Source organism: Siniperca chuatsi, linkage group LG2 (assembly GCF_020085105.1).
Source record: "Siniperca chuatsi isolate FFG_IHB_CAS linkage group LG2, ASM2008510v1, whole genome shotgun sequence".
Taxonomy (NCBI): Eukaryota; Metazoa; Chordata; class Actinopteri; order Centrarchiformes; family Sinipercidae; genus Siniperca; species Siniperca chuatsi.
Window position 1 is genome coordinate 6,481,903 of NC_058043.1, and position 20,246 is coordinate 6,502,148.

The window sequence follows — 20,246 nt, forward strand, 5'->3', positions numbered from 1 at the left end:
GCTGATTAAAGTAGATTATGAGGGGGGGAGACTAGTGTGCTGGCATCGCACTCTGGTCACCACAGCAATGGCTTCACCATGGAAACACTGCTGCATCCTCCTCCTCTCTCTCCTTCTCCTCCATCTGCATTCGCCTACCTGCCTCGGCCGACAACCTGCTGACAGGTAGGTGAAGAGACAGAGAGTCAGAGATGATGTTTTACGTTGATGCCTGGTGTTGTTGTTTTTGACCTCTCCTGGCTCTCTAATCTTTGACTGTTGACACGTTCAGCTCAAAGATTACTCCACTGTGTGTCCCATCAGGACCTGTTATCGTGTTTGTTATTTCTTTAAAGCTGCATTAAGTGAATTTTTAATTTGGTCATTTGGGGGCAGAGGAACAAGCTGAAAACCCAACATCTGACGTATTATGGTAAATGGACTGTACTTATATGGCGCCTTTCTAGTCTTTCTCAAAGCGCTTCAACTACATATCACATTCATACATTGATGGCAGGTGCCAACTGCTCATCAGTTGAAAGATATTAATCATTCACACACACTCACACACCGAGGGCAATTTGGGGTTCAGTGTCTTGCCCAAGGACACTGGGGGTTGGGGGAAGCTGGGATCGAACCGCAATCGGACCTTCCGATTGGCAGACGACCCACTAAGCCACAGTCGCCCCTGTGGCTTAGTGGTAGAGCTAAGAGCTTATCACCTTATAAAATAGTTACCTACTTTAACATCCTGCAGACAATGACAACATTATCAGCCCACTGGAGTCATGTTTGAGTCCACCTGATTAATGTAGCTCTGGTTTGGTCTCCGCCAACTCTTGGGAAAAATATCTGCCTCTTAAGCTGCTAGATGTTCCACTATGTCCACCAGCTAGTCTCTAACTGGGTCTTTGCGCTGTTTGGTACTGGGCAGGTAGTGTACAGTGGGTTTGCTGCTGGAAACAACGCTGATGAGAGTACTGAGACAGTAAATGTGGCTAAAAAGAGGCTAAAAAGCTCTGTAAATCTGCAGAGTGGTGGTCAGAATTCTCTGAAGACTTATCACTAAACCAGACCACAAAGAAGATTGGACTTAATACAATGGATACAAACCAGTATCCCACTATCACCAGTTATGGTGTAGCACATCTGACTTTCATGCAGGAGTTTGTGTCTCGTTGTACACCTGAAGTTAACATTTCCATTTTTATTAACCGTAACCATGATTCTTCCCCAACCTTGCCTAGGTGTTTTAGTTGCCTAACCCTAACCATGCCTTAACCATTTATTTGCCATAGCTGTGATCTTTCCCTAACTTTAACCATATCGTAATTGCTACTCGCAGATATAGCAGAAAACAAGAATTGTGCAAATGTTGGCATTGGACCTAAAGATAAAAATCATTCAACACAATCTAGGGTTTTTCAGAATCAATCAATATTAACGTTCTTGTTGATAGTGTTGACACAAACAAACAAACACAGATGGGATGATAATGTTGCTCTGTGTCTGCAGCTGTTTGTGGTGTCATTTTTTACAGTGTGCAGCTGCTGATGGTAGAGGGGAGGGAGAGGCTGCAAAATCTCCTTTTGGCTGAAAGCCACCCCATCCTTCATGACCTGTGTGTGTGTGTGTGTGTGTGTGTGTGTGTGTGTGTGTGTGTGTGTGTGTGTTTGAGCTCATGATTGTATGATTATATAATCAGTGCAATCCCACAATCCACAGTCCTGCGCTCTGAGCCAGCAGGAGGAGTTAAACCCTTTTAGCTGTAGGGAGTCAGTGAGTCGGGGAGGATTTGACAACTCTATGACTATTGTTCTAAACTAAGTACATTTATAATACATTTAGTATCAGAATCAGAATCAGAAATACTTTATTGATCCCCGAAGGGAAAGTCTTTGTTACAGTAGCTCGCCTTTACGTCAGTGCACACAGGAGAATGTACTAGCAAAAAATATGATACACTATAAAACACTATAAAAACAGGTCAGAAAATAAATTAAGTACCAGGTGGGTATAAGTATAAGATAAACTAAGTGTGAAGTACCAAGTGGGTTTTCCGGTTGATGATGATAATACAGTATAATAATACAATGTAATAAAATAAGTAATAAGTAATAAGCAGAGGTGCATGTACTGTCGAGAATAGTAATGGTAATAGTGGTAATGGTAATAGTAATAGTATGTACTGAGAAAAATGTGAAACATGTTTTACTGAGAGGAAGTCCCTGGACACAGATGGAGCATCCATTGGGCTCATTTAGATTAGACTGTTGGACCACTTTGACAGATTATTTTGCACTGCATCAGGCCACATGCTCCTCGCTCACTGACCAGAGTAGACACAACAGTTTTGTTTTGATTTTGGACAGAAATACATGGATATACTAAAGATTTCTCCTGTGAAACAACATTGTGTTACGTTTGGCATCCTTTAAACATACTTATGTAGAAATGTCAACCATTTTTAGTGCTCTGTAAAGGGCCACATATGCTCCAAAACGGACGTGCACACGGACAGCAGACATCAGTGCATACGGTCCACATGGTCATAACGAAGTCTGAATGAACAGATGACAAACTTTACATCACTCAGACTATTCTGACCAAGTGGATACAGAAAGTATAATTTCGGGATTTAATGTTAGAGCACAAATCATGTAGCCTAACACACAAACACTACTTAACTTGTGTGCACAAATTATTCTTTTTTTCCCCATGACACCTGCTAGATTCTGTATGTCTGTAAAACAACCCTCTTCCAGACATTACGTTTATATTCAACTTATCTGCAACAGCAAATATGTTTTGTAGTAGAACATAATGCCGACCAGATTACATTTTCTATTAACATCATGAGGAAAAGTAAATTAACTAAAAGTTAATAAACGTATTAACGTTTATATTGAACGTAATATTCACTGACAATGTATTTTTTTACGCCGAAATATCTGATCTTATATTACATCTATATATCTTATATATCTCTACAATAATCGGCCAATAGGGGCAATATTCGTTCAACTACAGGATTATAAAACTTTTTTTATAGTTATGTTTAGGCACTGGCAGTACTTTTAGTTAGGTTAGGTAAAGATCGTGGTCTTGGTTTAATACAGAAAAAATCCACAGTGATCTGAAGCACAAGACGCAGTGTTTTTTTAACATTTAACCACAATCTTTCTCTAACCTAACACCAAAGTGTTTTTGTTGCCTAAACCAAACCACAGACTTTGAAATTTAATTTGTCACCACAACATAATTGGGAAAACAATTTAGTAATATATATAAAAGTAGTTTAGGACACATGGTTGCCCTTAAAAAACGATTTTCTCAATCAGCTTCTTACTATGAGTGGCAGGGTCCTACATCAACACTGTTTTGGTTATTTCTCATAAGAGATTTCTGGATTTGTTGCTTTTCTCTGTCGTTTTCTCACTGGTTTGAAGTGGGCGGGGCTTAGTCTTAGTCCATCCATCCATCCAATATATAATTATAATACACCCTGGACAGTGGCCAACTCGTCGCAGAGGCGATATATAATTATAATAATAATAAAACTTTTTTATAGAGCACTTATCAAAACAAAGTACAAAGTACTTCACAACAAGAGAAATAAAATACCACAGTGAATGACGAAATATTAAGAAATAAAATACATAAAAAACACAAAAGCAATAAAATAAACAATAAAAAATAAAACAGCCAGTTCAGGTAAAATCAGGATCTGCTTTTAGATAAAAATGTGTTTTGAGACGAGACTTAAACAAAGACACTGACTCAGACAATCTAATTTCTTCGGGTAGGTTGTTCCAGATCCTCGGGGCCCTGATAGCAAAAGCTCTGTCCCCTCTTAGTTTTCATCCTGGACTCAGGAACAGACAGAAGACCCCTGCCCAAAGATCTCAAACTACGTGAAGGTTCATAAGGGATTACAAGGTCTAAAATATAATCTGGGGCCAGGCCGTGAAGAGCCTTAAAAGTAATCAAATATTCATTAATCATAAAAGTAAATATATGACTTCACCATGCACCAGGTGAAGCAAACTTGTTGCTTCTGAAGCTTTCAGCTACATCTGGTGGCCTTCCTCAACAGATGGAGTTGCTCAGTTGTCATGGAGTTGTTGACAGGTGGGATAACAGGTGGTGGTGTATAGGTGTTTCAAGATGGTGTCTGGCGTTGTGAGCTTCCTTTCTCTGGCTGTCCACCAACTCCTGGTTGAGTTTTTGTGTGTTAAACTCTTAATAGATAATAAGGAAGGATTTTTACTTCAACTTTAATTGTTTCTTATTTAGTCATGCATATTTAATGTTATAGAGAAATAATTGGATTTGAAACCAAGTTTTCAGGGGCTTTAGCTACAGACAGTTTTCCAGGATGTATTGAAGCTTTATTCTTATCGTTGCCTCTTTAGACCTGTTGATGCACGAATGCTCAGGATTCTTTACATAAAACCTGAATGTGCTGCATGTTTTTATAAAAGCAATCAGAGCTGCTGTTTGGTGTTAAACTGATTCTAATATTAAATCTTGGCCCATTCATTTTCCACTACAAGAGTCTTTCTCTCTGTAATCTGGGTCAGAGTGGTTCCTCTGAGCAACAGTACATCTCTGTTCCAGACTGATCCCTCTGTCTGTAACCATAAACACTAATCCACAGGGTGAACGACTGGGTCACTGGACTACCCAGATGCATTCTGGGTACTCGAGACCTCACAGGTTCATCACCTGGTCATCCTTGCTCCCTCCTCTATTTCTAACCTTCATAATTTCTATTTGTTTAAGGTAATTTAACATGCTGTCATTATGTTACATTATATTTTTCTCATTTAACTAGGAAGTATCAATAGTTCTCAGCCCTGTCTAAATGTGCACTAGTTATACATTTTATGAGACACTATTTTGTTTTAGCTAATAAGTACAAGATACTTTAATGGTATAATCGGAAATGTATTTTTATTATGGTTTCTTAACAGTTTTTTTAAAGTTTTAACTTAAATTAATTTGTTATTAAACATTTAATCCTAATACAACTGTCATTATGGTTTTGATTTAAAGAATAATCTTTAATCTGAATTGGGCATCTCTTTTGCTTGTGTAAATGTCGAATAAATGGTGACTATTAGAATGACAACATAGTCTTGTTTATGTTTTCCCATAATAACATAACACATTTGGATTAAGACATATTTCTTGTCACATACTATTAAACGATGATATCAAAGGAGTCAGAATTAGATTTTGTGTGATTGTAAATTTGACTTCAAAAAATGCTGACTAGTATAACTAACTACTAATACCTACAGTAACTAATAAAAAAATGCTCATGAGTACAAACTAGAATAGAAACTAATAATTAATAAAAGCAGCTGAAGAAAAAAACACCAGCAGGCATTACTGCGAGACATTAATCTACGTATGAGGCGAGGACAACGAGACATTTCTGAGATATCTGACTGCAGGTCATTTATTAAATATGTCACCTGAAAATACTGAAAAAACCTAAAAGAAATACGGAATAATAAAAGAGAGAATCAAATAAATGAAAACAGAATACACTGTGTGAGATTAAAAATGGGAAAAAAGAAATTATGAACATTATTTCAGTTATTTATTGATCCTCCTGTCACTTCTGTTCACAGTGCTGCTGTCTCTCCAGTCCATGGTAAGTACCATCTATCTATCTATGTATGTATCTGGAGACATATTCCCATGCTTGAAGGACAAAATCATAAAACAAACAATATTGATTATTGATTAAGTACTGATTATCTACAATCTACCTGCCTACTGCCACTTATTTTGACTTGTCACTCTTCCCATAAACCTCACAGATGGATGGTTCAGTAGCTGCTTGCCTTTGTGTTTGAAATGTGCTATATAAATAAAGCTGCCTTGCCTGTATGACTTATTTTATAAAATCAAAGAAATAATCCGGTTATTGATTATCTCTCCAGATGAAGGGATGGCACAGAGTGATGGAGGGATGTTGATAGAGGAGCGTTTGGTACCTGCAGACCAACCGTTCAGACGACTGCAGGTAAAAGTGGAGGAGAGAACAACAGTTTTCTACTCAAACAGAAGTACCGTTATTGATTTTTTACTTAGAGGTGAATAGTGGTGGTAAAGATACAACATCACAAGTACTGTATTCCAAATTGTGCATAAGAAAAAGTAAGCAAGTGTCAGCACTGACACTGCGAAAGAGAGAAGAGTTTAGTTTCACTGCTGTAACAACATGTGCTTTACGAAAAAAGCACAGGCGAATATCTGAAAACCACACATGCGTCCATGTGGGTTTATCACGTATAGGTGTGTATTTGAATTTCTATATGAAATGGTGTTTCACGTGATAAAAAAAGTATTTTGTTCTTGTCTCCAGCTTCCTCTCCAGTCTCCAGATGTATCACGGAGGAAGTTACTTCAGGCGCCAGGAGCTGCACTTCCCTTCCCTCCCCTCAAGGTGGAGTTGTCTCCAGACGATTAACCAGCTACTATAACACAGAAGAGTAAAATAAAAAACACCTTGCCCAACACAAAGTCAGGGGGAACATTTCAAACAGTATATAAAGAACAGCTGGTGCAAGTTTTCAAATTTACGAATCTCCAGCATCTATCCATCCATTATTTACACCTATTTATTATAAAATTTTATTGTCAACACAAGATTGGTGGTTGCCAGTCAAAAATGAGAAGCTGCTTTTGTCTACAATATTATTGCTAATTATTTCACAATTGATGGTTTGGTATTGACAATTATTTATAGTATTTTTTCACTTTCACGAACTACGCTAGCAGTTTCCCCCTGCTTCCAATCTATGTGCTACGCCAGACTAAACATGTCTTGAACCTATCTGTACTGGACGCACAGATATTAGGCTCATATCCATCTTCTGCTCTGATTTTTCGCACGACAAAAAGAACAAACAGATTTCACATAATCTCACAGTGTGGCTTTAACATGAGAGATCCTCCCCCTCATTGGGCAACTGGAAATGTTGCTGGTGGTAGACAAATGGCAATTGGAAAAAAAAGTTGTCCAACAATAGGATTATAGCAGCCTGTAGCTATAGTTTATGGTAACTGCATGATTATTGTATATATGTATATTTAACACATACTTAAAGTACTTCTCAACCGCCCCAACCCCATTGGCCAATTTGTGACTTTGAAAAGTTGATATTGGAGTTTTATTTTGTGGATCCCAGGGAAGCTAACACTCATATATTTCGCTCACAGTGCGGAGACCAAGGTGTTGTCCAATAATACTGTTGTCTCCGCCTACCAGGTGTTGTCCAATGGGGAGCCATGCGTCCTGTTCCAAGCCAGGAAGCTGTCTCTCCGCTATGAGAAGGAGAATCAGCTAGACCTGACGGAGAGAGCCTTTTCTCCTCAGAAACCCGTCGACACCAGCCAGTCTGTCTGCCGTCAGGATAAGGCCATGTATGTACACCTGTCTGTCTGAATGACCCCGTCTATCTACCTGTCTGTCTGATGCACACAAACCTTTAAAAACAGAAAACATACATTTTTTTAGATTTAGTTGTTTACTGGAGAGACATCTCAAAATAGAGCTCAAACAGATATCCCTCCTTCTCAGACGACTGGGGGAGCTGTAGGAGACGTAGGTGGATAAAAGGTGATTAAAAAAATAAACATTGTTGTTCCAATAATTTTAATACAGAGTCCAGCAGCAAGATTATTGTCCAATTTAGATATAACAAGACCATTACAGTATGTCCAGTAAAAATACGTCCAAAGAGATTTGTCAGATGAAGGATGTTGATGAAAAAAGTCCAGCAGTTCCTTACGTCGTTCCAGGTCCAAAAGGTATCAATAACACATAATCTCAAGTCTTTTGTCACTTAAGTCTGACCCACTGTCTGTCTGTCTTCACCAGGCTGGTCATGAGGTTTGGAGATGTGGGGGATTTGAGAGGCCTGTCCATCAGGTCAGTCATACCATCTGTCTGCCAATCATGCACTAAAATACAAATATAACTTATATTATATAACGTTAATCAAGTGAAATGTGATCAAAAGTTATGTTAAAGGCCGCACTGATAATCTAGATCTAATTGTAAATTTGTTCATGAAAAGGTTCCCTGTGGAGTTTTCTTGTAAACCAGTGATGGAAGGTTTCTACTGAGTACATTTACTCAAGTACTGTACTTGAGGTCCTTGTACTTAAGTGTGTCCAATTTCTGCTACTTTATACTCCACTACAAATCAGAGGGAAATATTATACTTTTTCCTTCACTAAATGTATTTAACTACTATAGTTATTTTGATTTTACATACAAAACATATGATCAACCTATTAAATATGATGCATTGTTACAGTATAGATTAAAGGCCCCACATACGCTCACACGTGTTTTCAGTTATGATGCTGATTGGACCGACTCAGGCTGGAGTTGTGCAAAGCTCTGTTGGGATTTATGTGAGGTCATCATGAACTTATAAGAATGATAAAGTTGCAAATTGCCTCACAACAAAACTGACAGGAGAGCCCCTAAGCCTCTTGTTGCACACGACAATAACTTGTGTGTACAAATTATTATCTTGTGTGTATAAGATATTTAAAAAAACATCATCTTTTGGGGGCCTTGGAGGGTTCATAATTTAACACACAAAGGGGCCATTTTGCATGGTGAGGACTTCTACTTTCTACTTTCCTCATAAAACATTTGCAAAGCAAGTTTTTTAACATTTTGAAACCTGCATTGTTAACATTCATGTTCACTAGTTTGCAGTCTTCTTCTTCCCTGCCTTTGTTGGTGCAGTGTTGTGTTTCTTTGTGCATTACCACCTCCTGTAGGTCAGTGAAATAATGTGACACCATTGGCAAGAATATGTAGGCCTATCTCATTGCATAAAAAAACTGCACATAGCGCTAGAGGTCAAAAACTGAACATGGTACCTTTAAGGCTAAAAAGTATACAGCTAGGCTAGCTCCACCTGAACAGTTAAATGTAAAGTTTGGGCTGATGGTCTCCTCTCGTCCCTCTGGTGTCAGACTGCAGCTGTCCAACACTTTCTACGAGTCTTCAGGTCAGTGGTGGTTCTCGGTGGACAGCGTCTCTCTGCTCTACAACACCTCCGAAGAGGCTGTGTTCAACACCAGCGAGGTGTACGCTCCAGCCTCCTCCTCCTACCACTGTTTCCATGTCAGCAGCCTGCAGCGCTACAGCGCCCTGCTGCTGCCCAGCACTGACCACGCCCGCCGCTGGACCATCACCTTCACCAACTTCCAGGTACCTGTCCATTTACCCAGCCCACTGTCTGATATTTAAAAGGTAATATATAATTTGTACCCGCAGCTCTATCAATGATATCTGGAGAAACTATCATCATCCATCTTTAAATTGACCATTCACTAATCTCCTCCATCGAATAGTGAATGTCCAATCATGACTTAGCAACAGTAACCCAAAAAAAAAACTAGAATAGGATGATCCTATAACGTATTTGTACGATCTCTTGTATGTTGCACCTGTCAACCCCATTCGGAGTGCACATTTAAATCTCTGAAAAAGATATGCTTGACGATGAACAAATAACAAATTTGAACAGAGCAAATTAAATTGAAACATTTGTGTCTGTATAGAGTTGTGTGATTATTTACTAACCACACTATTTCATTAGTAGAGTGTTATTTTTGTTATACAACTAGGACAGTTACTCTTGAAACATCCCACTTTTTGACCATCATTATGACCGAATATGTCAATGTATTGCAGATGAAGAATCTTGCATGTTTATTTCTTGCACCAAATAAGAAAGTAATTTAGGCAGTGAACAGCAGAAGTGGTACTAAATGAAGAGCCGTTTGGGAGCCGAAAGAGCTGGCTCTTATTGATGAGTTGAGCCAAATGATCTGGCTCACTAAAAAGAGCCAAAATTCAGATCACTGGAAGTGATAAGTGTGTGTTACTTTTTTCCTATGGGATGCATCTTTGGGGGATTTGATTCCCTGAACCACAAAAGAGACCAAGCAAGTAACGTGCGTGGTGCCTGCTACTCATCAGAGTGAGTTTCTGGCCAGGATGATATATACAGGGTTACAGGAAACAACAGACTAAACAAAAGGTGTGAGCTGGGCTCTCCTCACAATACAACAAACGGTTTCACTCACAAGGATCTGTTAATCAATGTAAATTTGTTTATCTCAACACAGAGCTCACTGTCATTTAGAAAGGAATTACACCCCCAAGTGGCTAAAAAAATGTGATATTTCAGGTTCAAACTAAATTAACCAATGCTTGAATAGTTGTATTTATTTATTTGCATTAAAATGGTTATTAATGGAATACTTCTTGACACTGACTCAAAAAAAAAACTGTTGTACACTTTGCTTGGATTTGAGCTCTGTATGATTTTCTTATGCACCTTGACTCCAGAGAGGATTTCTTTCACTGTGTTTGTGTCTCTCACTTGCAGAAGGATGAATAACAACAAACTTGAATTTTAAACTGTCACATTATCACTTTTATTTTCTTAATTATCTTAAAAATGTCTCTGTCTCCCCCTCAGATCCAGGCGTTCAACGTCACCACCGGTAAATTTTCTCCTGCAAGCGACTGCGCTACCTTCCTGACGCCGGCCATCCTGATGGGCCTCATCACTTCCCTCATCCTGCTGCTGGTCCTGGCCTACGCCCTGCACATGGTCATCCACCTGAAACACATCGAGCATGACAATGAACACAAGGCCGACCTCTACTTCCCCCAAAACCCTGAACAGCCTGAACAATGCTGTGTGGAAAATGTCGTTGAGAAAAATATTTTGTAGTGTAGCCAAGAAGATAATTAGACGCATACACTTCAAAAAGAGACACAGCTGATTTGACGCTGACAACTGGCACCAAACCTGGATTAGATTTTTTGAATATATATTTTTAGTGTTTTTTAATATGCCTATTAGTGAATTTCTGTATTTGTATTTATAACAAATTTAATAAAAATATAAATTAAAAAATTATCTTTTATTTTATTCTGTTTCTCTCTATGTTTGTATTGGTTGGTCCTATTCCTATTCTCCTTTACAATAACAGAGTTTATTGCAGGCCATTTTAATTTCATTCCACCCAGTTTCAATTCAAATGTAAATGTGGAAAAATGGCAGAGAGTGCACATTCAATTCAAAATGGCTGACTTCCTGTTGGGTTTAGGTAGGCCGGGGGCTGCATTTTTTTAAAACTTCAAGGGGGCGGTATAGAGCCATTTTGCCCAGCCCATTTCCAAAACCCATTCCAGTTTCACAACTTTTCGAGCACCTTTAGGCCCTGAAAAATGTGATTCATTCGTAAAAAGTTGGAATCATAAAGAATAATAATAATAATTCCTTGCATTTCAATAGATTCAAAGATAGAATAAATATATATGTATTAAAATGATGTAATGTTGAACAGTTTGGTCTCCATAATAATACAGAATTGCTGTAATTTAAATTATGTCCGATGGGTGGCAGTGATACGTGAAGAAGCGTCCAAGCAGCCATATTTTATAGAAGAAGAAGAAGACGCTCATGCTGATTTCACGCGACGTACTGACAGCTAATGTACCAACTTCTGTGAATATAAAAGACTACACGTTGTTTAAAGCAGCGGTTTTTATTTCCAAAGCCTGAGTGTTATTTAGTTTTGAATCAGACCGCTTGAGGTCGAATTAAACTCGCCATTTAGCTAATTTTCTCTTCGAGTTAGCTTTGCTGGTTAGCATCCTGGCTAACCGGTTAGCTGTAGGACAGGTGACGTCAGGAAGGGACCCACCCCACCTGCCGTTGACCGTTAACTTTACCGGCGTAGTTTAATGTTGATGTAGTTTAGCCCTGCTTTCATCTTCCTGCCGCCGGCGACTTCATGTTTAACCACCTCTCCGCTGTTCTCACGCTGCTTCCCCGCCGCCTGCTCTCTTCCTCACCGAGAACTTTGACCAGAGCCTGCCGCCTCCTCGGCAGGATGGAGCCGGCCGTGGTGAGGTGCCTCCCCGGGGAGCCCAAACTCACCATCTCTTTCTGTCTGGACGGCAGCCGCAAGCACATGCTGCGGGACCAGGGCGAAGCCCTGGGCAAGGTCCTGGCCCGGATCTCCAACAGCATTACCAAGGGCCAAGGAAAAGCGAAGAAGTCGAAGAAGAACAAGGGACAGCAGCCGTGTGAAACCCCGGAGCCCGCGGTGGTGAAGCTGTACTACATGGGGGACGAGGTGGCCGACACGGTGCTGAACTCGGAGGCGTGGCAGGACGGAGCCGTGCTGCAGGTGGGAGACCTTAAATACTCGGTACAGAGGAACGCTCCCACTTTAACCACCGCTGAGCTCCCGGTGTCCCTGCTGGCCGGGTTCCCCGTCTGTCCCAATCTGGAGGTGGAGTTTGGGAACCTCCAAGACTGCGAGTTCACGTGGTATAAAGAAAATACCTCAAACACAAGGTAATTACACTGGTATTATTGGTAGTTTGTCCTACAGGGTGCAATGCAATCCAGTACAACAGCCCTACAATAAGTCCTACCTGTGTGAAGCTTACTGTGTTTACTGTTTTTGTCAGGGAAGAGTTGATTCACTTCTGTGGTCATCTGGACTCTGTAGGGAGGGATGGATTTGTCTGGACTGCAATATATTGAGATGTTTTTCTTATATTCTGCCCCTCTCATGTATGTAAATGGAAACAAAACAATATGTTTGTTGCTCACTCTCACTTGGGGGTTAGACAGTGCATAATTTATTCTCTTTTCCTTTAGTTTTTAATTAGAGCACTGCCGATAAATCAGCCAATAAATGGGCCGATATTAGTTTATCACACATATATCAGTATCAGCACATATGTAGACCAATAAGTACCAAGAAACAGCAGTGCACAAATGCCAAAGATGTGTTTGAGGTCATTTTGAAAAATATTTGATATCATTGATAATTGAATGTCTTTGGACTGCTGGTCGAACAAAACAAGACAGAAGAAGAAGAACCTGACTGATAGATCTGTATGGCAGATATTATCAAAAGATTTTAGTTCATTTATCGGTGTATATGTTGTCTGATTAGTAACAAGAAAGAGGTACATAAAAGACATTTGAGGTCATCTAGAAACAGTCTCTCCAAACATAGTTTGTTCACCAGAAAGCACTGACAAGTTTATTTTACACTGTAAAATGTCCTGCTGAGCACATCTTTTGGTCACAGTCCTTTAATAACCAAATTTAAGGGATCCCTATCAAAAATATGTGTTTACTTTTTGTGTTTTTGTTAAAAAAATAAAAGTAATGGCTGATGTATCTGCCTCAGAAATCCAACATCAGCCAGGCTGTAATCCAAGGTCATGTTTACTCTAACATGCAGCTAGTCAGTTTGGCAAAGAGACAAATCAGGGTGATGAAATAATGGATTGTAGAAAGTGTCCCCAGAGCTGGGCCAATTAAAACAATCTCATTTAGTTAAAATAGTTTTGGGACATCCAGCACCTGCGTCCTCATTTTTCTCTTTCTTGTTCTTGTTTTAGCCCTGAAGCTGCTGAAGAGGTTCCAGGTCAGGACGGCGGTTGGACAGAGATAGGATGTGGGAGAGTCCACGTCCCGTCCAATCAGGACATCGGCTGCAGGCTAAAACTGCGCTGCACGCCTAAAGATGGAAGCCGCAGTGGCCTGGCCAAGGAGCTGGTCTCTGTGGGAGCCGTAGAGGCCGGACCAGGCGTGTGCACGTTCGACAACCGACACGCATACACGCTCAAAGAGGCGGAGTGGCCGGCTGTGAGGGTGGTGTCATACAACATCCTCGCCGATGTCTACGCCCAGACAGAACTGTCCAAGACGGTGCTTTACCCGTACTGCGCCCCCTACGCCCTGCAGCTGGACTACAGACAGAACCTGATCAAGAAGGAGCTGGCCGGATACAACGCTGACATCATCTGTCTGCAGGAGGTCGACAAAGGTAATTAGTGCAGAAATGACTAGTTGATTGACACAAAATTAATCAACAACAATTTTAATAACCGATTAACAGTAATTTATCAAATACAAGAGTGTTTCCATCCACCTGTTTTAAGCGCATTTTCATTGGATTTGTGTTGATAAAAACAAAATGTGACGAGGCTTCTGAAGGCACTCAAATGTTTTTTGTAACATACATTAAAGGGACAAATTATTAGAAAAAACTTATCAATATAATGCAGTCCAATACAGGACACAATGTCAACAAGAACTGAACATTTTAAGCCTCATGAAGACTGGATTTATTAGCCGGACGAACCTGCTGTCAGGCTGAATAATGAACTCAAACACTTGTCAACATTTTGGTGGACATTTTCCTGTCGCTGTATGTGGCGCAGGAAGATGATATCCCCATTCTTAATCCCACCGACAAAACACTGATTGTTTCTCCAACCAGGGAAACAGCAACACATTACCAGACAGAATCTCTGAAAAGATCTGAGATGTGGGCAACAATTCAGAGCTCTTAAACCAGACTAAGGTTGTATTGGACTGCATCAGGTTGTACAGGTGTAACTGTGTAGAAAGAAGCCCTTTTGCTCTTTGATTCTGAGGGACTGACACCAAAACCTGACGTTTACCAATGATATTTAAAAGCAGTGAGACATTTTCTGCTCTCAGACTTGATCAGATTCCATCAGTGTAATGTATGTTTAGCCAATTATTTTCCGCAACAAGAAAATGTTTCCACTAAGCAATACATGAGTTGAGATAGAAAGTTCATACTTTATCTCTGAAACAGTTGATAAAACAATCACACCACAAGTTCTTCTTAGTAATAATAAATGTGTTAAACTGTGTGTTTTGTGCAGGTTTTTCTTTAAAATGCCATTTGAGGAGATAATTTCCAAATTTCCTTACATCTTGTTCTTATATAACATGCCTCTTCATTGCTTTGAATTGTAATTGCACCAAAACCGAGTCTTTAGCTGATGAGAATCCATGCTTAAAAAGTTAGTCTCCACCTTTATGTAAAGTACCATCAGCTGGTGGATATGTGAGTCTGACAGACTTACTTCATGTTCTCTGGACTCTTTAGGGGTGTTCGTGGACAGTCTGACTCCGGCTCTGGATGCCTTCGGTCTGGATGGCGTTTTCAGGATCAAAGAGAAGCAGCATGAAGGACTGGCCACTTTCTACCGCAGGTCAGGTCTGCCAGCAGCCAGAATCTGGAGAAAATGTCTTCTGTGTTTTTTCAGTGTTGTCTGATGCAGCCACAGTTAGGTTTTCCTCAGGATTTGATTGAGTCGTCTTTCTTAGAGCACAGGAGTGACCTGCTGCCATCAACAAACGACACATATGAGCCTTTATGTCATGGGTAGGACTGGGTATCATTTATCATATTTTGCCTATGGGACATGTGAGTTTCAGTCCCAACGCCACAAGGAAAACTTTTTCCAACATATAACTTTGCTGAGTATAAACAAGCGGTGGCAACATTCACACTTTTCCTTAAAATAATAATTAATAGCAAAATAGTGGCTATTAAACACTCAAATGAAATGCAGTTCAGCTGGTGGCCCCTCAATTCATAGTGATGCACTGGGTTGTTCACATGAAAAGTGACAGAAATAGTTTTCAAGAATGAAAAAGAGAGCTTGAACAGCGAAGCTATTCGACCATCCGACAAGCACTTCTGACTGGCTGCTTAAGTTAAAAGCCAGTTCCAGGAGATGCCTCTAAAAAATAGTGATTAATGTTACGGCATCCATGTGGAAGTAGGATTAAAAAAAGTCATCAGACTGGCCCCGCCCCCACAGGAACACCCCACCAATGCTGCAGTCAGATTCTTCTGTCACAGCCCAAGATATTTTGTAACTACAGTATTTAGTTGATGTGATGTTCGACTTTTTAAATCCAGCAATAAGTCAGGTAATTTAAAATTAGACCATGTTGTCTTTGTAGGTCAAAGTTTCAGCTGCTGAGCCGTCATGACATCGTGCTGAGCGAGGCGTTGACCTCTGACCCCATCCATTCTGAGCTCCTGGAGAGGGTTTCTGCTAACAGCGCTCTGAAGGACAAGATACTGCAGAGGTCCACCGCCCTGCAGGTACTGCTGTTCACCTGCTGTACTAACTGAGAATCATTCGGAAGCGGACTCATACTCAGGGATTTTTGTAGTCCTATAACTGGGCTCCAGGAAATTGTGTTGTTTGTGTTTTCTGACATTTAATAGACTAATCAATTAATCAAAATTGATTAGGCTATTACATTATAATGGAATTAATAGAATAATAAATAATTAAAATAATCGTTAGTTGCAGTCCCAGTGTTGTAAACCCTCAGCTTTGGTTGGCTTTGTGAATCTGTGTTGTGACTTTTGTCTTTCCTGACTCATTTCTCTGCAGGTCAGTGTGTTTGAGGACCTGAATAAACCAGGCAGGAAGGTCTGTGTGGCCAACACTCACCTGTACTGGCACCCGAAAGGTACAACAACTCTGTATGAACACACCTGAGTCACTGATATAAGGGAGGAGAGTGATGATCTGTATCCTTAATCTACGCAAGGACAAATTCTTAAAAACTGAATTCATTTCCTTTTTGAAGGAGGGAACATTCGCTTGGTCCAGATGGGCGTGGCTCTGCAACACCTGAGTCATGTGATCAGCGAGGTCGCACCTGGAGCCCCTCTGGTTTTTAGTGGTGACTTCAACTCCACCCCTAACTCAGGTAACTCCACACCTAAAGGCAAGGCCGCAGCAGCACAGTAGCTTTAGTTGAAGCTTGAACGACTGTTTTAAAAAGAAATAATAATAATAATTTTCCTGTTTTGATGTGCGCTGTGTGGAGTCATTGTTTATCTCCTCTTCCTGTCTGCAGGTGTGTTCCAGCTGGTCAGTGAGGCTGTGGTTCCTCGGCAGCATGCAGACTGGAGCAGCTCGGGGCCGGAGGAGTCCTGCAGCATGGAGCTGCTCTCTGCCTTCCCCCCGCTGCTGAGCGCCTGCAGCCAGCCGGCCTACACAAACTACGTGGGAGGATTTCACGGCTGCCTGGACTACATCTTCATACAGCCGGACAGCATGCAGGTACTGATACTGACACTGATACTGCTAATATTAATACTAGTACTGGTACCTGCCTCGTGGACACTACATGTTACGTTAACGTAAAGTCTCCACATCCAATTTGACGCGTTACATTAGAACACATTGTTGCAAATCTCTAGGTTTTTATTTTTCTTTATACTGTGAACATTTTTCTTTAGTCTATATTTTGCACATCCCATCCTCTTCATTCATTCTAAACACTGTACAGCTCTTCATTTTATAATATATATATTTTACATATTTTAATTGTACACTTATATTTTATATTTATGACTCTTGACTTTTACAGTTCTTGTGTCTTCTCTTTGTTTATTTTCTTAACTGTTTAATTCACTCATCACCACCATCAGCAGCTGTTATCAGCAAAAAAAAACAACAAAAACCCCACTGTACACTACCTGTTCAGCACCAAGTTAGAGACATGCTAGTGAACATAGTGGAGCATTTAGTATAGGACCGCACGATATGGTAAAAAAAAAATCAAATTGCAATTATTTTGACAGATATTATGATTGCAATATGATTCATGATTAGTGTGAATGATGATTTTTGCATCACAATTTTCATTTTCACTGAAAAAAATATTAAAATCATGATGATGTGATATTTGTTGGTGTCTGTACCAACATGTGTTCTTGTATCTGGAGAGCAAGATTTGTAGGCCAGGGCATCTCTGCAGCACTACAGTACTGTTTTTGTCACACATTTTACAAATTTTTTATTGCACTTTGCTTCATCTAATTTAGTAAAAACTAGTATCAGGTAAAGTAGTAGACCTCAGAGATAAAAGGAGAGTAGAGTAAATGATAATGTAACTAACATTGACAGATCAGTATGGCTTAAACCTAAAACAGAAGGTAGAGTATATTCTCAGTTGATACATGACTTGAATAGCTAAAGTTGGCCTGAATGCGGCCAAAGGTTGTTTTCAAAATCATCTGCTGAAGGAGGAAGTAGGAGAAATCTTATGTCCAGCAGTTAAACTTTTGAAATGAACAATATTTGCATATTCGTAGATTTTTTTTTTTTTTTTGTTTGTTTTTCTCAATGAAGTAGAAGGAGTAGATGTAATTACCTAAACAAGAAGCTAACATGCTGCTGTGTGTGTGTCTGTGCAGGTGGAGCAGGTGATTCCTCTGCCCAGCCACCAGGAGGTCACCACCTACGAGGCTCTGCCCAGCGTGGCTCACCCCTCCGACCACATCGCCCTGATCTGTGACCTGCGCTGGAGCCCCTGACCTCTGACCTCAAACCACCTGCACAGAACACGTTGCAGAACCGGGCCGTCTGTTGCTCCTGCAGAAACACTCTGATTTTTGATTTCTTTTCACGTGAATGAAGTCCGAGCAGGGAAACGTGTTCCTGCAGGTTTACTGGAGATCAGTGAAAGACAACAGAAACGTGGACGAGCACAGAAATCATCTCACACACCAGAGAACTGTCTTCGATTACAATATGACTGAAATGTTGTATTTAACTTCATATTTTAATTTTTTACTGTACAATAATTAATTATTTTTAATCACTGATATTCAGTGTTGGGGGTGTTGCTGGAAAAAGTAATGAATTGCACATTGCTTGTTATTTTTCTTGAAAGTAATTAATTAATTACATTCTTGTCACACTACTGCATCATACTACAGTGAAAATTATTGTCAGTCTGAGCTCATGTTACCAACACAAATAATGTGACTCCTGCTGGTTCTTCCTCACCCTTTAGTTATGACACATTTTAGACTACATGGACACTTTGGCTTCAATACCCAATGACAGGGTTAATAAATAAATATTAACATTTTAATAAAGGTATTTATTATTACTATTATTTTGGACACTGGTCCTTTTGAGTTTGAGTCTACAGCATTAAAGTCCACGCATAAGTCAGATTCTTGGCTCCTTCTTGTGCACTCTTGTTTTTAATTCTGATACTTCCAACAACACTTAACAGGCAGCAGGAGGCAAGGTGAACGTCTCCATGGATACGGTAACTGACAAGTAAGGTGCTATAGTTTCTGCTGCCCGTGTTAATTTGGGTAAATTTAAAAGCGCCTCTCTCGGGACAAAATATTCACTTGGGGCACTTCTCATAATCCTGTGGAGGCGCATTCCTGTCATGGAAGAAAAAAAATTTATTGTAATGTTAAAAATTATAAAAAATAAAAATACACTTGGTAAATCAAAATTATGAGATACTAAGTTAAAATTGTGATTTTTTTTTTATTCAGAACTATAAGAAATTAAGTCAAACATTTTGAGTAAGTCGAATTATAAATTAGAATTTTGTGATAAGTCAAAATTATGAGATATTAAGTCAAAATTAAAAGGTTTTATTTAAAAAAATTCTGACTTTTTTTTGACGTAGAAGCTCATTTCGACCTCATAAGTTAAGTTTATAATTTTTATACTTCCAACAATAATTAAAGGCAGGCAGCACGAGACGACAGGAATGTCTCCATGGATACGGTATGACAACAACAAAGAAGTTAAGGCGGATGTAGAACCGGAAGTACGTAAGGTCATGTCAGTTAAAACCATGGTTAAATCGCGGTTACGTGATTTCCCCCCCCATTCTCCGTAGTATGTAAATGCAGTGCGTGGAATGCGGTGCATCCACTTTGCATCGCCACGCTGTTTTTCTCTGATTGGTCAGAAGTGGTGAAGAGGCGGGACTTGAGTGTTTGGGATATACCATTGTGTCATATGTTAGGGGCGCAGAGAAAAGTTTAAATAAAGGTTACGGAACAGGTGGGACAGCCGTGACGATTTGGCCTATTTTTTCTCAAGAGAAAATACCTAAAAACGAACAAAACATCTCTCATATTATTTTTGTATACTTTAAGGAGATCTGCGTTTTTCAGTTAAGGCTCCGGTGGATTTTAACATCCCCGAGTCAGTGACAGCAGCGAGAAGCAGACCAACAAGTTCGCCAGGGTTAGCCAGTCAGACCGGAAACTGGGTGATTTGGCCTTTAAAATAAAAGCATAAACATTTCACATTTTTTCCTGACGGTTACAGCTCCAAAGCAGTATTCAAATAAAAATCTAAGGACTCAATAATTAAGCTTCAATATGACATAGAAATTAAAATAAAATAATAAAAGAAAAGATAACCTTTAGTGATCTCTGTTTATGTTTGGATTTGTTGTTGCTATTATATCAAAATCAGGTAGCTTATCAAAGTCAACGTCGTATTCTTTAAAAAAAATAACGTTTATCTACTCTCTAATAAGCATTACATT

At 39.7% G+C, this 20,246-nt stretch overlaps 2 protein-coding genes and 1 long non-coding RNA gene across 3 annotated transcripts; 2 read left to right on the forward strand and 1 right to left on the reverse strand.

Annotated features, from left to right (window-relative positions):
- Positions 1-40: 40 nt before the first annotated feature.
- On the forward strand, positions 41-11,314 carry atp6ap1la (ATPase H+ transporting accessory protein 1 like a). The gene is made up of 8 exons (XM_044210650.1): positions 41-165; positions 5,622-5,644; positions 5,937-6,019; positions 6,362-6,442; positions 7,268-7,422; positions 7,880-7,930; positions 8,998-9,235; positions 10,515-11,314. Exons 1-8 carry the CDS (start codon positions 68-70, stop codon positions 10,770-10,772), a joined length of 987 nt encoding a protein of 328 aa, XP_044066585.1. The 5' UTR covers positions 41-67; the 3' UTR covers positions 10,773-11,314.
- Positions 10,594-11,915, reverse strand: LOC122882839. Its single transcript, XR_006379473.1, has 2 exons — positions 11,780-11,915; positions 10,594-10,658 (listed from the first exon to the last, which is right to left on the reverse strand). It is a non-coding gene; the product is annotated as an uncharacterized LOC122882839 (long non-coding RNA).
- On the forward strand, positions 11,484-18,894 carry pde12 (phosphodiesterase 12). Its single transcript, XM_044210637.1, has 8 exons — positions 11,484-12,410; positions 13,475-13,902; positions 15,001-15,106; positions 15,867-16,011; positions 16,310-16,388; positions 16,509-16,631; positions 16,782-16,987; positions 18,127-18,894. Exons 1-8 carry the CDS (start codon positions 11,842-11,844, stop codon positions 18,244-18,246), a joined length of 1,776 nt encoding a protein of 591 aa, XP_044066572.1. The 5' UTR covers positions 11,484-11,841; the 3' UTR covers positions 18,247-18,894.
- The last annotated feature ends 1,352 nt before the right edge of the window (positions 18,895-20,246 follow it).